At 42.6% G+C, this 17,237-nt stretch overlaps 1 protein-coding gene across 20 annotated transcripts in view; it reads right to left on the bottom strand.

Moving 5' to 3' along the window:
- Positions 1-17,237, bottom strand: part of kiaa1217 (KIAA1217 ortholog) — a 138,758-nt gene that overhangs the window by 25,378 nt on the left and 96,143 nt on the right. For 14 of the 20 annotated variants that reach the window (XM_085287029.1, XM_085287031.1, XM_085287025.1 and 11 more), the window contains exons 3-4: positions 3,160-3,240; positions 1,865-2,060 (exon numbers count right to left, since the gene is read on the bottom strand). In XM_085287029.1, the coding sequence (XP_085143155.1) occupies positions 1,865-2,060; positions 3,160-3,240 (277 nt within the window). Of the gene's footprint in view, positions 1-829; positions 977-1,864; positions 2,061-3,159; positions 3,241-14,322; positions 14,779-17,237 lie in introns of those variants that run through there. The other 6 variants (XM_085287022.1, XM_085287023.1, XM_085287035.1 and 3 more) reach the window with 4 other exon arrangements.

Raw genomic sequence — 17,237 nt, 5'->3', positions numbered from 1 at the left:
AACAATAGAACGTAATGAAATGATCAAAGCAGTTCAATCAGCTCGTGTTGTTGTTTTGCTCATATTTCATAAGAAATCATCCAAAATGTCACATTTCATTAGCTGCAGAGGCAAAATTGTCACTTGTGCATTTGTGCACTGGAAATAACTTGCTTTAAGGAGAGGAGGGTTTGGTTTTACTTGGTGTAACCCCATAAAAGGAGCTAGCCAGTAAAAGCTACCAGATGTTGGTGAAATATTATACAAGATCCTACATGCACCACGAGACAGAGTGAGACAGAGAGTGAGAGAGAGAGAGAGGGCAAATCCAGGAAATAAAATTGCTGAGTCTATCCGTTGCTTTCTCTCTCTGGTCTGTCTGGGTTCCTGTGTTGGAAAAACTTAACAAAGTGCCCATTTGCAGAATAAATTCATCTTTCCCCTGAGAGCTGTTACGTTAACGGCCGTGTAGTTTTCATCCAGATGTTCGCAACTAGGGCGAAAGAATTTGATGACAAAGCACCATTGATTGAGATTGCATCGTGCACACCTCTGTACTCTTATTTGCTATGACAAAGTTGAATAGCTCAGTTTTAACAGCTGCATTCCTGAGCACCTGGTTTCACTGAGGACTGGAAACAAATAGCTAGTGGGTTTTTCTGACCAAATGGGCACAGTTTTTCCACATCTCTCCAGTAAGACACAAAAGTCTAAAACAAATAAAGTCTAGAAATATATGCTCATCGCAGCGATTGAAATGCAGCGAAAAGGCAGACGACTATAATGCACCCGCAAAATGAAGAAATTCAATACACTTGATGCCACACTTAAGGATGAATTTGATACTCACGTTTGAGGTTTTAAGGAATCCCTGTTTTTCTGCTCGCTGTTAAGATGCTCTCAAAAAGCCAGAAGCTACTACACCAAAAAGACACTTAAAAGTCCCAAATGTCTGCTGGGACCAAGCGAAGCGTGTGCCTGTCTGTGTGTGTGCATGTGTGTGAGAGGCAGTGGTGGGAGGGACAGTGTTGTGAAGTGGTGCCCCCCACCTCCCCCCTTTTTTTCTCCTCCCCTTTTTCCTCACACCATAACCCCCCACTGTCTTAACACTCTGTCTTGATGTTTTTGATAGAAGGACAGAGAATGATGGGACATGTGTACGTGCATGTGTAGAAAAACTTTTCAGACAAAGCAAGAGGCACTACTGGCACGGGAAAGGAATACGACACCCTGCAGTTTCATTCATTTTCACTTTGGTCAAAAGTCTCTCAGATGCTTGCCTATTATCCCGTGGCAGACGCCTCGCCGAGTTGTAGGCTGCGCTGACGCTACACTTTGTTTGGAGAGTTTTCTAAGACTTTGCATCCCTCTCAGCCAAACACAGCCACCTAATTCTGCACAGCTCTGAGCCTTTGCTGCATATGTATGCAAATGTAGCACCGTGCACGTTGATAAGACGACCCGTTTCTAATCCTGTCAATACCACGTTGGCACACTGTGGATGCTTTTCTCCTATCTTTCACTACAGAAGAAATGAATACTAATTAAAACAAAACTGTGCGCTCAGGTTGAGAAAGGAGGAAGGGTGGAGACTAGCAGACGGATGGAGTGAGAGGAACAGATTTGGACTTTTAGTGAAACAATGACATCATACTGTGGTTAGGAGCTATTACAAAGAGTTATGCCAAGGTTATGCTAAAAGAACGTGTCAAACATTACTAATGCTAGTTAATGCTGTGAGTCTTTAACAGGGCAGATACAGGAACTTCCTTATAGCAAATTTATTTGGGGATTTTGAAATAGAGCATTACAAGATTGTCAACTGAATTTTCTCAAACTAACAGAACTGCCATGAACCCAAAAACTAATATAACATCCAGCATACCTAGTGAGCGGTCCTTTGTCTGATTGGCCGATCGCACAACAGGCAGGCTGGCACGAACCCGGCTGCCACGGGTGAAGGTTGTGGGCGCTTCAGCCTCAGACATGGTGTCCAATGATTCCAGGGAGGCTAAGGACAGGTGGTCGACCTGGTCGCCGATACTGTGCTGGGTGCTGGCGCCGTGCTTTGGGCTTCTGCTCTGAAATGGGAGCACATGGAAACAACACCGTAAGAGCAATACCCTGTACACAAGTGTACACAAGATGATACTTTACATGCTTTAGTATTACATTCTCTCAAGGACACAACAAAAAAAAAAAATTTTTTCACAGTATAAGAAACTTCTTTGTGTTATCATGCATTTAGTGGAGCAGAAATAACACTTCCTGACAATGTCAGGTGTGCTGTGAGTCACACGCATTCTTTGCAAAGCGAGAAAAATAAATCTTTAATGGTGACTTTGACTGCAGCAACACACAAAAAACTATGAGTCTACTCATGCAAATGTGCAACAAAGTGTTAATACACGCACTACAGGATCTTCTGCTGCTATTAAATACACACCCACAGGTATGCATGGTTACTAAAAGTACCAACACCCTAAAAGAGTTCAAAGAGATTCCTAAAATGTTGTTCCAGAAAGAGAAATTTCTAGTAACCACTGATTAAACATCAGGACTTGTGTGATCAAAACGTGAAGATCAGTTCACTTCTCTGTAATCATATCTGCATGGCGTGGCATCCTCGAGCTAGGGATACAATAAGAAGCTCTGTGACCTGACTCCTGAGCCCACTGAGCTATTGTGCGGTAAGGTAAGGTGAGCTCCACCTCAAGGGGAAAACTCTGAACACTGGGCTCTTTATGAAATTGCTCCCCTTTCTGGCAACAAAAATGGTGATGTAAAGCCATAGCAGATGAAGGCACAAGACTACCAGGCCAGGTCCTATGGGTTATCTTGAACAAGCCAGCCTGCACATGCTGCCATTATCTCACACTCATACTCGCAAGGGCAAAGAAAGAATGTACCGGTAAGCATATTAAGATAAGTGCAGTTGACAGATGTAGTTTAACCTGACAGCCAAGGCTGGCTGACAGACAGGGCAGACACTGATAGACTGACAGACAGGGCAGACACTGATAGACTGATAGACAGGGCAGACACTGATAGACAAGGGGGCACTTGGCTTTAGGAACATGGTCACAAAGCAGATGTTAGCGAGTGTGCGAACATGGTCACACAAACACACACTCTGACAACACTGCAGTATGATGCAGATAAGATAAAAGGCTGACTAACTCTGTGGGGCAATTGGATTTTCATCAAATACCTCTGAATGTCAAGCTCAGAGTGAAGGGAGGAGAGCATGGCCTGTAAAGACTGATGGAAGAAAAAAGAGGAGAGGAGAAAACAAAAAAGCAAAAAGCTTAGAAATGCCAGTGGGAGGTTGAAATGGAAAAGAAATGTTCATCCGACAAAACAGAAGAACCATGGCAACGAATCAATGTCGACGGCAGGCCATAGAACAGAGGAATGAGGCTAAGTGCAAAGACAGCCTAAGTGCAAAAGTTAAACATAGTCTAAAAAGTTAGATTGTATTTACTTTAAATCATCACTTTTTATATGCTTACGTTTGTTAAAATTAGCACTGACATGATAATCCTACAAATCCTACCTCTTAAAAATGTCTACAATAACATTAATTGCAGCCATTTATACAATGCCATATCCTTTAAAAAAAAGACCATTTAAGCTCATCAAACTTCACATCCCTGTGTGATGTTTGCTGAGTCAGTATGCAAGCATTTTTCTGAAGTACCGTCACAGCAGCTGGGCAAATTGGTGAGCCGCAACTCAACTTTTATAATTCCATTAAAATATGCTTATACTGCAGGACTCAGAGATTTAAAGTAATGAATAAAAATGTACTCTTATTTTGTTAATACATGACGATAGCCACTTAAATAATAATAACAATATTAAAAGAGAGGTCACACACAGTTGGGCTGTCACCTGAAACCAGTCATGTGTCTGGAATTTAATCTGACCACTGAATGATACATGACCTTATTCACTGTTGGTGGCCCTCCCACACTGCTTCTCATATGCTACTGTGTCACCCCTGGGAGTGTTGAATCATTTTGGTTTCTTCCATCACCTGTAGGTAGTAATTATGTCAGAGTGGTCTGGCAGTGTAATCCAGTGTTTTCTAAAACTACCGAAGTGGAGAAAGCGGCAGCCACATTCAGACTTTAACTTTAAGTTCCCTTAAGGATCACATTTCTGAATTTGCTGTGCGAATTGATAGCGTGGTTTAAGATGTGCTTGGCCATGAGGCTGATATCAGTAAACAAAAACTTAAATTACTCATAGTTTTGGCTGGAACTCAAAATGTAGGGGAGTAGAGGAAGATTAGATCATTTTGTTCTTTGCTGTAACTTAGTTAAGAACAGAGTGTTTCCTCCTTGATTGAAGGCTTTATGCTAAGCTAAGATAAAGGTAAGCTAAGCTATGCTAAGCTAAACCCCGCCTGGCTTCAAATGCATATTTAATTAGAAGGTCCTTAAACTATTAATTTTTTTTTTTTTTTTTTTTGCCTGTCCCGTTTGGCTCTTTTGCCATCAGAATTGTTGTCTAAAGGCAAAGAAAGATGCCCAACGGATTTACTTTACCAAACTGACCATCCCAGCCTTGCCGTAATGGTCCATTTGATTCACCTTTTATTGTTTATTTTATTTTCACTTACTGAATACGGGACAGACTTGACTGGGGGAAAGAAGGGGAGAAAGAAAGGGGGAAAGAGAAACAGCTGAGAAGAGGGACGGGGGAGAAGGGCAAAAGACAAAAACCAGCAGAACGGGCAGAGAAAAAAAAATGCATATATCAATCACCTGGATCACCTGCTGAGAAAGAAAAAAGAAAGCAAGCAGAAGAGAACAAGAGTAATAGAATAAACAACATCACAATGATATATGGGAATATGACAGTAAATACTAAATGTTAAACATTATTGTGCAGCACATAAGATCAACAGAACACAGTGTGCTTTGAGGTAGGAGCCAAAAAGGGTGTAGTTTGTGGGTGTGATCACCCGTGTGTACACCTGTGAGCATGGACGCGCTTGTTTTTTGTTTTTTAAAAGGTTCCTTCATGTAATAATCTGCTAGAGGGTGTGGGGGGGCCACAGCCCCGTCCTCCAGGGCATGAAGCAGGTGTGGAGGAGATCAAAACTCCAGACATCCAGAGGCCCCCAGAACACAAGAGACCAAGGAAGACCAACAGAGGGGCAGCTGCGCCACTGTCCCGGAAAGAGCTGAGGAGAGTCCTAGATGAGGGCTCACTCAGCAGCCACGGAGCAGAAGCCAGGGGGAGTTGCAGTGACGCGCCCGTGAGCTCCGCCGGCAGCCAGCCGCACCTGAGTGACCGAGCCCCAGGCCGAGAGGCCGGGGGCACCCCACCTCCGAAGTGGCCCGAGCGAGCCCCAGGCTCCAGGCCCCGATAAGCGGCCGCCAAGGAGTGAGCCGGTGTGTACCTGGACGCCCACCCCCGGACACAAAGAACCACCAACGCACCGATGTCTGAGGGAGTCCGCCACTGGCAGGGGAAGTGGTGGTAGAGGGAGATAGGCCTCCAAACCTTGGAGGGCCTGAGATGTCCCCAGAGAGGTGGCGCCTGACACCCAACCTGACATATAGACACAGACATACAGGCACACACAGATACAAACAACCATTCCCACCCTCATGCTCTCATATGCACTTACTCCACACTCAACCAACGTGGAGACAGACATAAAAAGACGTTGTACACACGATCACACTCCCCAAGCGTACTCTACAAACCGGGTCTAGGTGCCCCCGCCCCTGGAGGGGGGAACTGCACCCAGACCCAGGTGGTGTTTCCCTTTTCCCTGCGGTGGGGGGAGGCAGACCGCCCCGACTCTGCAGCAGCAGGAAGGCTCCACACTCCAGACCGCAGTCGGACGGCCAACTCCTCCTCCTAGCCCCCCTGCTCCAGCAGGTCGCAGAGAATGGGGGTGAGAGAAGACTCCAAACCTCCCTCCACCCGCTCATTGTAGTGTTGATGCATGTGTGTTTTAAGGTGCATTTAAAACCCAGGAGGGCATGGAGCTACCTGCCAGAGAGCAGCAGGTAAGCGCATGGTCCCTCCTGCTAGCCCTCAATGTCTATGTGTATTTAAAATTGAGAGGTGGGCAACGATGCCAGGGGTGGGGTGTACACCCTGATGGTACTTTGGACTCCGTGTATCGTGCCCACCCCCAAGATCCTATATGTATGTGTAATGAGAGTGTGAGTAATGTGAATGTCTAAGTTGTGGGATAAAATTGAGGCAGAGGCAGCCAGAAGGGGACAGAGGGGGGGGTAGCCTCCTCTGCACCCTGGTGACATACCCCTACTCCAAGGCCCTGCATGTGTGGGTGGTTGTGGTGGAGCGGGAAGAGGGAGGCAGCTGGAGATGGGGAGGGAAGGAAGGGAGGGGCAAGTGACCCCTCCCTGGGGCCAGCTCCCCCGCTGACCCCAGTAGGCACCCCCACACTCCGCGACCCGCCAGGGAAAGGGGGCCCAGGCCCATCCAGACCGGGGCCCAGTGCAGCAGCGCCGCCCAGCCCCACAGAGCCCGGGACAGTCCACCCAACCCCACCACAGAGAAAACTGCACCCACCCCACCATCCACTCATCTTCCAGACTACATAAGACAATAAACACCCAGGCTGAGATCTTCCTCCACCTCTCCTGTATCTCCCCCTCCTGCAGAGGGAGCTCCTGAGGAGAGGAAAGCTCCTGCAAGATGTGACAATCTCCCCCACCAGTTGAAGAGCCCCCCAGGTGGCTCGATGCACCGGCGGCACCCTGCTCCAGGGCCAGGCCCCCATGCACCCACCCGCCCACAACCCCGGCAACACACCAACCAGGACCCAAGCCCCCGAGGCCCGGTCCGGGTCCCAGCCCAGAGACGGAGCGCCCCCAGAACCTCACGCCCATCCCGGACCCACCCAGGGGCAGCCAGGCTACCAGGTCAGTAACCCACGTCCGTCAGCACAGACCCTCCCCTAGCCCCGCTGCACGCAGCCGCGAGGAAACAGTCACCTGAGAGCCAACAGAGCCCCCACCCGGACATGACCGCTACCCCGGGTTGAGCCCCCCAAGGAAGATGCCTCCGGGGAACCCCCCAACGCCCTAAGCCTGTCCCTACCCCCACACCAATCACAACAGTGAAGGCGGGACCAAACTATGACCCCCCACCCCCACTAGGTGATGGAGCTGATCAAAGGAGCCCAGAGCAATTGATCTGATGTGGTGGCAGAGGCTGTATCAAGACTAATGTAGTCTAATAGATAATTTCTATATTGGTTAGAATTAAGATTATTTTTATTTTTCCAGTTCATGAGGACTGTTTTCTTGGCTATGCATAGGGCAGTGAAAACCATATGGGCTATATTCTTTTCTGAAGTGACATTATCTAAGCTGCCCAACAAACACACTAAGGGGGAAGTTGGAATGTTACATTTCAGACACTTCGATAAGTCTTCACATATCTCGCGCCAAAACTTCTGAACTGGTGGACAGAACCAAAGAGCGTGGATATAATTGTCCGGTGAATTGGTTTGGCAGTGTGAGCAGTTGTTGGTAGACGAAAAGCCCATCTTGAACATCCGATGACCCGTATAGTGCACTCTATGTAATATTTTGTATTGAATTAATTGAAGACTGGGATTTCTAATTAGATGAAAGGTTTTTAAGCAAATCTGAGACCAGAAGTTTAGGTCTAAGTTAACTGATAAATCCGCTTCCCATTTTGCAATAGGAAGTGATATTGATTCATCTGTTTTAGAAAGCATTCTGTATATTTTGGATAGTAATTTGGGGGGTTTAAGAGTAAGAAATTGAACCACACTTGGTGGTGTTTGTAGTTCAACTTGACCCGGTTTAAATTTCTTTTTTACTATGGATTTAATTTGTTGATATTCTAAAAATCTTTTCTTGTTGATCCCATATTGTGTAACTAGTCCGTCAAATGAAATAAATTCTGTTCCTTCTAGTATATGTTCTAAATATTTGATTCCTTTATCACTCCAATCTGAAAAGTTTATCATATTATTGTTTTGTAATATGTCAGGGTTGTTCCAGATAGGTGTACGTTTGCATGGGATTAATGAAGACGCCGTCAATTTTAGAAACTCCCACCATGCTGTCAGAGAAGAGCTGATGTTGATGCTTTTAAAGCATTCATGTCGTTGGATGTTTGAGCTGATAAATGGTAGGTCTGAGATCTCTAGATTATTGCAGAGTGCTTGTTCTACATCTAGCCAAGGTTCATCTAAGAGGGTGTGTTTTAGCCATCCTGAGATAAACTGAAGCCTGTTGGCTAAGAAGTAGTGCTGAAAGTTAGGCAGTTCTAGTCCTCCTTTATCCTTGGTCTTTTGTAGTGTTTTTAAGCTTATACGTGGGGGTTTATTTTTCCAAAGGAATTTGGACATACATGAATCTAGAGATCTGAACCAATCTTGTGGCGGTTTAGTTGGGATCATTGAGAATAAATAATTTATTTTTGGTAAGACCATCATTTTTATAGCGGCAACACTTCCCATGAGTGATATGGGTAGACATTTCCATCTAGCCAGATCATCTTCTACCTTCTTTAAAAGTGGGATATGGTTTAATTTAGTTCTGCAAGCTTGGGAGAAACATTAATACCTAAATATTTTATATTTCCCGATTGCAGTCGTGTAGAAGAGGAATTATGGAAGGAGCAATTAATCGGTAGGACTGTAGATTTTGACCAGTTAATTGAGTAATCTGATATTCTTGCAAAAGAGTTTATCAATTCAATCACCCCAGAGATATTGGTTTGTGAATTTTGGAGAAAGAGTAACACATCATCCGCATAAAGGCTGATTTTATGTTCCACGTTCTTGCATTTTATGCCCTTAATTACTGAATTCTGTCTAATTGCTGCTGCTAGTGGTTCAATAAAAATTGCAAATAGTGAAGGGGAGAGTGGGCATCCCTGCCTGGTGCCCCTCAAGAGACAGAAGCTGGAGGATGTCTGGTCATTTGTTCTAACACAAGCTGTTGGGGAATTATATAATATTTTTAACCAGTTTATGAAAGAGGATCCAAAACCAAATTTGTGTAAAGTTGCAAATAGAAATTTCCAGTTAACTCTGTCAAATGCTTTTTCTGCGTCTAAAGAGAATATTGTAGTTTCTAGGTTTTTACTGTATGAGTAGTCTATCAAATTAAGTAATCTACGTGTATTTGTTGATGAGTGCCTACCTTTTATGAAATCAGTTTGGTCAGGATGAATTAAGAGGGGGGTTATTTTCTCCAGTCTCTTTGAGAGAGCTTTGCAGATTATTTTAAGGTCTACATTTATAAGGGATATTGGACGATAGCTTGAGGGATATACAGGGTCTTTGCCTGGTTTTAGCAGGAGATTAATGTTTGCAGAATTCATATTTGATGGAAGTCTGCCCTTTTCTTTAATTTCCAACAACGTTCTGCAGAAAACTGGTGCTAGAATCGACCAGAATTCTTTGTAGAATTCTGCAGGAAAGCCATCTGGACCTGGAGCCTTATTATTGTGCATACTTATCAGGGCTTCCTGGAGTTCACCTGGTGTCAGTGGTGAATCCAGTGCCATTGCTTGAGTGTCCAATAATTTTGGAAGAGTTATATTGTCCAAAAACTGATCAATTTCTTTTTTAGATGGGTTTATTTGTGGTGAATACAACGTTTTATAGAAATTCCTGAAAATGTTGTTTATTTGTATCGGTTCATATAATGTGTTCCCAGATGAATCTTGAACAGCACATATAGTTGTTTTTTCTTTATTTATTTTTAGCTGGTTTGCTAGAAATTGACCGGATTTATTACCATGTTCGTAATTTTGTAGGCGTAGTCTTTGTACTAAGAATTTTGTTTTTTTTATCAATTATCTCATTTAATTCTAGTTTTGTTTTACGTATTTTGTTCAATGTTTCCTGATCTTGGTGGGACGCGTAGGCTTCTTCTAGTGATTTGACTATTAATTTAAATGATAGAAAACCAAAACCATAGTTAAAGTAAGAAAATATCATTTTTGGTACTTACTGTATATATATATATATATATATATATATATATATATATATATATATATATATATATATATATATATATATATATATATATATATATATATATATATATATATTTATATATATATATATTTATTTATTTTTTTTTTTTAAATACAAGCACATTTAGCCACAATAAGCTATAGCAATATGGCTATAGTGCAGTAGGGTGTCAAAGAAGAATCTGTTTAAAGTGACTTTTATTTTTATGTATCAATAAAAATAACTGTTTCACAGGAAGAACCTATGTGATATATATTTGCATTAATTTAATTTTCTCCCTCACCTTATTTACTTGGCAGCATTGTGCCCTAAATTAATGGGACAGGATCACACTGAAAAAGCAGTTAACTTCAATTGAAGCATAGGGGCTAAAGCTTTAGAGCCAGAATGATACAGGATTTTAAGGATCGATACCGATATTTGGTACTGTTTTTTTTTTTTTTTTCCCATTCAGACACACAAAACAAACAGAATTTCCTAACAAAACTTGTTTGCAGTTGTTTATTTATTTGTTCATGCTCTACTGGTTGTTGCGTTTGTGCCATTCCAGACAAGCATGCTGCTAAAACGGAAGTTGCAGATTGCCTTGTGGTCAACGAGCAACTCAACACTGATAACATGGTGGAATGGTGTTTTTCCTGTCTCTTCTTAATTTTTTAGATTTTCATTTATCAACCATTATAAACGTTGGATCTGATAGACCGTCGAATATCTGCCGATAATTTCAGGCCCTCAACAAATCGACCAGGCTGTGAAACTATTACACCCTATTCAGTGACATAAACAGTATCCATGGCTCATCATAGTACTCAAGATAAGATCTTTAAACAATGGTGGCACGTTTCTTTGTTACAGCAGCAGCATTTCTTTGCAGTGACAGTACACTACCTTGACTATGCAAAAGAAGAGACATCATTAAATTGACATCCAAAATGAATCTCATTCACATGGAAGGCATGCTTCCTTCTTTACACTAAACAGTGGATAATGCTGGGATGGCACACCCTCGATAGTACAGAATCTAAAAAAAAGAAAAGGATATTTATTGGATATGTACTCAAATTTTACTTCAAAGGGAAAGTTGTCTTATTTAAAATGTACTTTTTTAATTTCTAGAAAATGTTACAATGGGTACAATGTGACAGTTATTGCACAGGAGAGAAAGGCTGTTAAAGCGAAAGGAGTCAAACATAACGATGGAGAAAATTGCAAATGAGACCTTCTACCTCCCTGTGGAGAGGTGGGGTAATTAAGTTAAACCACTCCACACCACTCCACATCTGACAAATGAGGTGTCTCCTCAAAAGGTTAACAGTTTAGTTCAGATTAACTTCTCCGTCTCTTTCTCCCTCACTTGCATACGTGCATAGATTCTCAATTCAACACAAAATCTCTGTACATATCATATCGTCCTGAAGTATTTGAGCCACAGACGCTTCCTGTCCAAGCTTACCCCTTCCTGCCTTAAGGGCCAAATGTGAAAGCCACAGACCGCCCGCTGATTAGCAGTATAAAACCTGCTTCTGCCCACACATACCTATAGTACATTCCACAGCAGCAATTTCCCCTCACTTCAGTCAAAACCAAACGGCCTGTGATTCTGCTTTTTCAGCAGCGACTGCCTCTGTACACCACATTGGGTCTGACAGTTATGATGAATGTGAAACTGAGACATCAACATTAGCTCATACACAGGAACATGACAAGTCATAAACTGATGAAAATAGCCCCTTGGGAAGGAACGTGTCTAGAAAATTAAGCTCGAATCTGTCAAAGAAATCAGAAAATGTCGACTTCAACGACGGCTTGGTTGTCTGGTGCTGCAGCCAGTGTCAGCGGCCTGTTTTTCCTTTTTCTTTTTAAAAAAAAAGTAAACCTGTGTCAAATAGTCATCATGATTAGAGTATGTTAGAGCAGCTCTAGAAATAACTCAGTGGAATTTGCCTCATCTAAATGCTGATGTTGTGTGGCTTAGAGCCTTTTCCTCAGGCTCTTGCTGGAAAAAAAAAGAACTGTCTTGAACACTACTTGCTGGAGCCTTATTATATTAAATGGATGTCAAAAACTGTACAGTGTGGGCAAGCAATAATTAGGCAAACAACCATGCTTGCGGAGAAAATAGATGCAAGATAAAAGTGTTTCAGTCAAACTCTGTCTGTCCCAGTGTGTGTGTGTGTGTGTTTGAAAGCCAAAGAAAGACGGATACACAGAGACACTCAGTGTGTGCATGAGTGAGTCAGGCCATTGTTCCAGAAAATCTGACCCGAACCCAGGACATCCTGCAAACATTTATGCAACAGTGGTCTGACAAACAGTATGTTGTCATGAGAAAGCAAGCGTTGGCTTGCATGTCTGCATTAACAAAATACATGTAATATTCAAACTTTATAGGTCAGTGCTCTTTCATACTATGCCCCGTACACTTCACTTGATTCACTTTTCACTATAGTTCCACCTCGTGATCATGCGTGTACAGTGTGGGTGCTTTTCACTGTAACCCGTCTTGATTATTGCAATGCTACTTTCACTGCAAGGACAATGTTACATGATTTCACAAAGCAGAGCAGAATATGTTATATCACGGTCCCCTGGTCTTAGTCTGACAGGTTGACATGCGGAGTTGAGCTGGGGCGATTAAAGTAAATTACAATTGTTAAGAATAATGGCAGCCACCATCAGGGTCTTACTGTGTCATTCACTGAGATTTAAGTATAGATATGGTCCAAAAATTGCCATGCACCCCACCTGCTGCCAGTCCACACAAAGCCCACTGATTGGAGCTTGACTTCTTATAGAATCAACGTGGTGTTATAATAGCTTAGCCTAGCTTTCACCTTAAAAACAGGGGTATTAGTCTGCTTTCCCTGTAGTCATGGTGATCATTTTCCCCTTTGGGCTGCATAACATTGGAGATCTTTAAAAAAAAAAGACACAATGCAGGTTTCACAAGCATCCCAAAAAGCCAAAGTCGACCCATCTGTGGCTGTATTAGCCTAAACAACATCCACTACCAGGGTCCGACTACAATAGTGTTCAGTCACACGTCATGTTCTATGTAAACAAACACAAAGAATGCACACAGGCAACCAGAGGAACAGGTTTCATTGACTCGTTCTATACTTCCTTGCTGGACATGAAAGAATGTAAACATGAGAGTTGAGGTTGAAGCTTTAAACACAAACTCAACTGTTGTGAGCACAGCTTTCCACTTAAGATGCTAATTTGGCTCGAGCTCTGGGGAGCAGAGCTAGAGCCAACTGTAATTACCTGGTCCGATCTGCATGAAAGACGACGGTGGCTCGGTGTACTGTTAACCCTTCGCTCAACTTGGTGCTATAAGCGAGATATCAGAATGAGACAAATTGAGCGAAGGGTTAACAGTACACAGTTGTCTTTCATGCAGATCGGACCTGCCGTAGTTAATACGATAGGAATGAATGTGTAGTAAAACATAATCAAGAAAAGAGTTCAACAATGGAAGCGCCAAATTGTCAGAGCTAATTAGCAAACGTGAGTCAAAAACTTAATGCCGCTGCAGTTCTACACAACTCCGAAGCATAAAGCCCCTGTCAGTCAGCTGGTCAGCTCTCAGTCTGTATGTCTGTGGACAGACCATCACCCTTTGTCTACCTTAGCCTAAATGACATTATTCCAAAATCCCCCAGTCATCCATTCCTATTCACTGCTACCGAATCCCTCCCTCCCTCCCACCTCTGATGCATTCCTCCTCTAATCCCCTCATCAAAATCCCCAGATGACCTTTCCAGAGATGGTTATATTTGTTTAATTGTTGCATTCATTTATAGCGTCTACAGCTGACCATGGAAGTGTGAAAAGATAAGATCCTACTACTTAAAAAAAAAAGTTCCAAAAATGTATATGCAAACAGTAACCTTGACTGTTACCATCTCATTCGTAAAATATTACACCGAAAAATCAAATGTAACCACAGTGCACTGCAGGATGATTATCTCTTACACCACTTAGGACATGCTGGACAACAGCTGAGCAACACTCCCCAACTGATTTTATCTGCTCACACATATACAAGTGAGCCAGGGTTATCACTAGCAGACATCGCCCTCTCCACTGAACAAGCAAGGTTAAAAAAACGGCAACTCTGCGCAACCCATCGGATGTAATCGTCAATGTGTGGTCATGAAGTAGAGAACGCCAACTTCACGAGGTTGTTTCGTGTCGTATTCGTTTACTTTGCATACAAGAATAAAAGTACAGATTTAGCTAAATGAATATGATCAAGCAAAAATCAAGTTCCACATTAGATGTAAAAAATAAATATATGTGAAGACAGCATTTACCATGCTTCAGAAATGACAGTCTTCTTCCGAAGGTGACTTCCATGTGAGACTGGAAACTCCCTGGCCTAAGGGAAACAGGGTTTCTTCCTCCAGTGTTATTTCAGCTCTCGAAGCACTCAGTACAACTGCCCTGTCCAGCTTCCTTCTCTTTCTGTTCTACCTCACAGCGGATGCCCCCCCTGCGCCCAGTCCAATGCACACACTCTCCCACATCCCTAACGATCCAGCAACACAATACAAACACACACAGTCCACACCAGGCAGACAGCAGGGGGAAGCCATTGTTTTTCTGTGTGCTTTTTACATTTGTGTAACACTAAGACTGTATCGGAGAGTGAAGGACATCTGCACAAGTCATGATGCTCAATATTTCTTATTTTCAGGCCATTCCAACATCTGAGGGGTGCAAAAGATCGGATTCCTGCAAACAGCTTTAAATTCCATGAGGTTTCCATTTTGAGATAAAAAAGGAAAAAAACTAAATACATTTATCTTAAAACAGCAGCTTCAGCATAAACTCTCAGCCCAATCTCAGCTTCCATCGCACTGCCTGAGGGTGCGACTGAAGACAGAAAGATGACACTTGTGTCTCAAGGAGATAAGACCGTTTCTCCAAGGATCTCGAGGGCTTGGCAGGCCCTGATCCAGTAGTATAAACACATGGACACACCCATGAAAATATATGTATGATCACCTTGCTGCAGTGTTTCTGGGAAAGCTTTATTGAATGTTGGGATAATTACAAAAACAATTTGTGCTCCTTTGTTAAAAAGCTTTGTTGTGCTTCAGGCCTTGCACTCGTTCAAAGCCGTTACATAAGAAAGCAGGCCCAGACTTAAACTTAGACTGACAGATCATGTACTAGCCTTGCATGCAACGATTTGCACACATCTATAAATGTGCACATACAAAAAAAAATCTCCCTTTCTCACCCTCTTGTCTCTCTTACCAAACAAATACATGCAAAATATTTGCTGACAGGGCTGGAGAGACACGTTCTGTTCAGACTTGCTCTTCAATATGACTTTATCAACAGAAAGACAGGTTTCGTAGTTCCCAACCCTTGGAGCATCCCAAAATAACACAAAAGCAACAGAGTATTCCTTCATGGCCAAAAACCACATCCACGTCCTGGGCTGTCAACACAGAGCGTCTCTCTCTCTGGGGGGAAAATAAAGGACTTTCCAGGTCTAATTTAAGCCACCCTGTGTGCATATCTGGGCATCAGAGGATGCATGCGTGTGTGTAGCTCTGTGGTCAACATGACAAAGAGGGCTTTCTTCTCTTTAGGGCACTTTTAATCCTGTATCCTCTATGATGTCACACACACTGTATAATCTAATAGAAACAAGGCAGCATAATTTGATTTTCTTCCACCTCACCTTTTTTGATTACCATGAACAGGCCATTTTTTCTGGTTCTAAGTCACAGTATTTTGTCAAGTGTCAAGTCTCCTTCTACTCCCATGAAAGCAAGCCTGATAATGGCTTTGCTATTCGTGCCTAATTAACAAGTCACCAAAGACCACACAGCTCCTCCACCGAACCTAAGATTTATTATACCCGCTCTCCCAGAGGAGAGCTTTTTGGTGTGTCTTTGTGTTTGTGTGCACAGACAGACAAAAAAAGACAGATAATCACTAATAGGTTGAACTTTTCAGTAAGCCTGATCCACATTAGTTTTCACTGTCTTCCCCCTCCTCACCAAGGACTGGCCGTAGCATACAGTGTCTGTTATCCACTTCTAATTCCAGCGTCTTACTGCTGAGCTGCAAATGAGACCAAAAAGTAGCTATTCACACAAATAAATAGACACAAAATGCTGGCCCATGTGTTTGAGGTTACGCAATTGCTATGTGAGATTCAAGTCCTCTTCTTCAACGGAGAGCAGTGGAAATTAAAGCTTAAGGTGCTAAGTCACCATCATGTTTCCACTCTATGACAGACTTGTTTTGTTGGCTGTCATGTTAGCACTAACTGCAATGTGTTAAACAGCCCGCTAAACACAATGTAGCACGGGCTGAGTTGCACGACTGTGTGAAGGGTTGTATAAACACGAACCAGAGCTAAGGTAAAGGACTGAATCTGTAGCACACGCTCTACTTCTGTCAAACCGGCTAATTTATTAATTCCAGTATCTGCCCATACTTGCCTGCTATACAGTACTCTACATTCCAGGTGTTCCCTATCTTCTTTATCGTCTTGTTTAGCAACAGTAAAACCTGTGTGAACCTTTGCATCTATACCGACTTCGACTAGCGTTGCTGCACTGCTCTCCTCTGTGCACCTAACACTGCATTGCCTTTATCTTCATTGAGAAGGGCCAAGTGGAAATAAATGCAGGAGATCAAAATGAAGTTTGAACCAGATGCTCAGAACTGGTCCTGTCAGTGGTAAAAAATCCTCTCGGTGTGCCTTTTGAAGTCAGGCTCATACCTTTGGCCTAAGGTGGAGTCCAGATGCTGGGTTGCATGCAAAGGCTTGCAAAAGAAGGGCACAAAAAAGGGGTAAAACAGCCCCTTTTGCCTAGTTATGATGTTTGGAATCTCTTGGCCTATATATAAGAACAATAACAATTTATGATATAAAGTAATATTGCTTATTTTATATTGTAGTGTTGGGATGGTTTTCAAAATCCATTTCAATAGATAATACATGCCCTTACTTGTAATTTGAAGTGTATTATGTTAAGATTGCTCAGAGTGAGTAATGCCTTTACTTTAACTTTGTGTTAAACTAACATTGCATTGAGCGTAACACTGTAAATGAATCTGGCATTTACTCAGGCTTCTACCCAAAACGAAACTGAGCCCAGGAGTCTGTCTGACGAAAATGTTTTATCTAGCAAATACATTTTTCCTTGACCTTTTATTTTTCTACAGCATCAAGTTAGAATGAAAACTAGTAAACAAGATA

Source organism: Mchenga conophoros, linkage group LG9 (genome assembly GCF_057382185.1).
Source record: "Mchenga conophoros isolate Kocher_MC1m ecotype Shallow Benthic linkage group LG9, M_conophoros_male_GT1.1, whole genome shotgun sequence".
Taxonomy (NCBI): domain Eukaryota; kingdom Metazoa; phylum Chordata; class Actinopteri; order Cichliformes; family Cichlidae; genus Mchenga; species Mchenga conophoros.
Note: the sequence above shows the minus strand (reverse complement) of the source record. Positions and strands in the feature narration are given on the sequence as shown.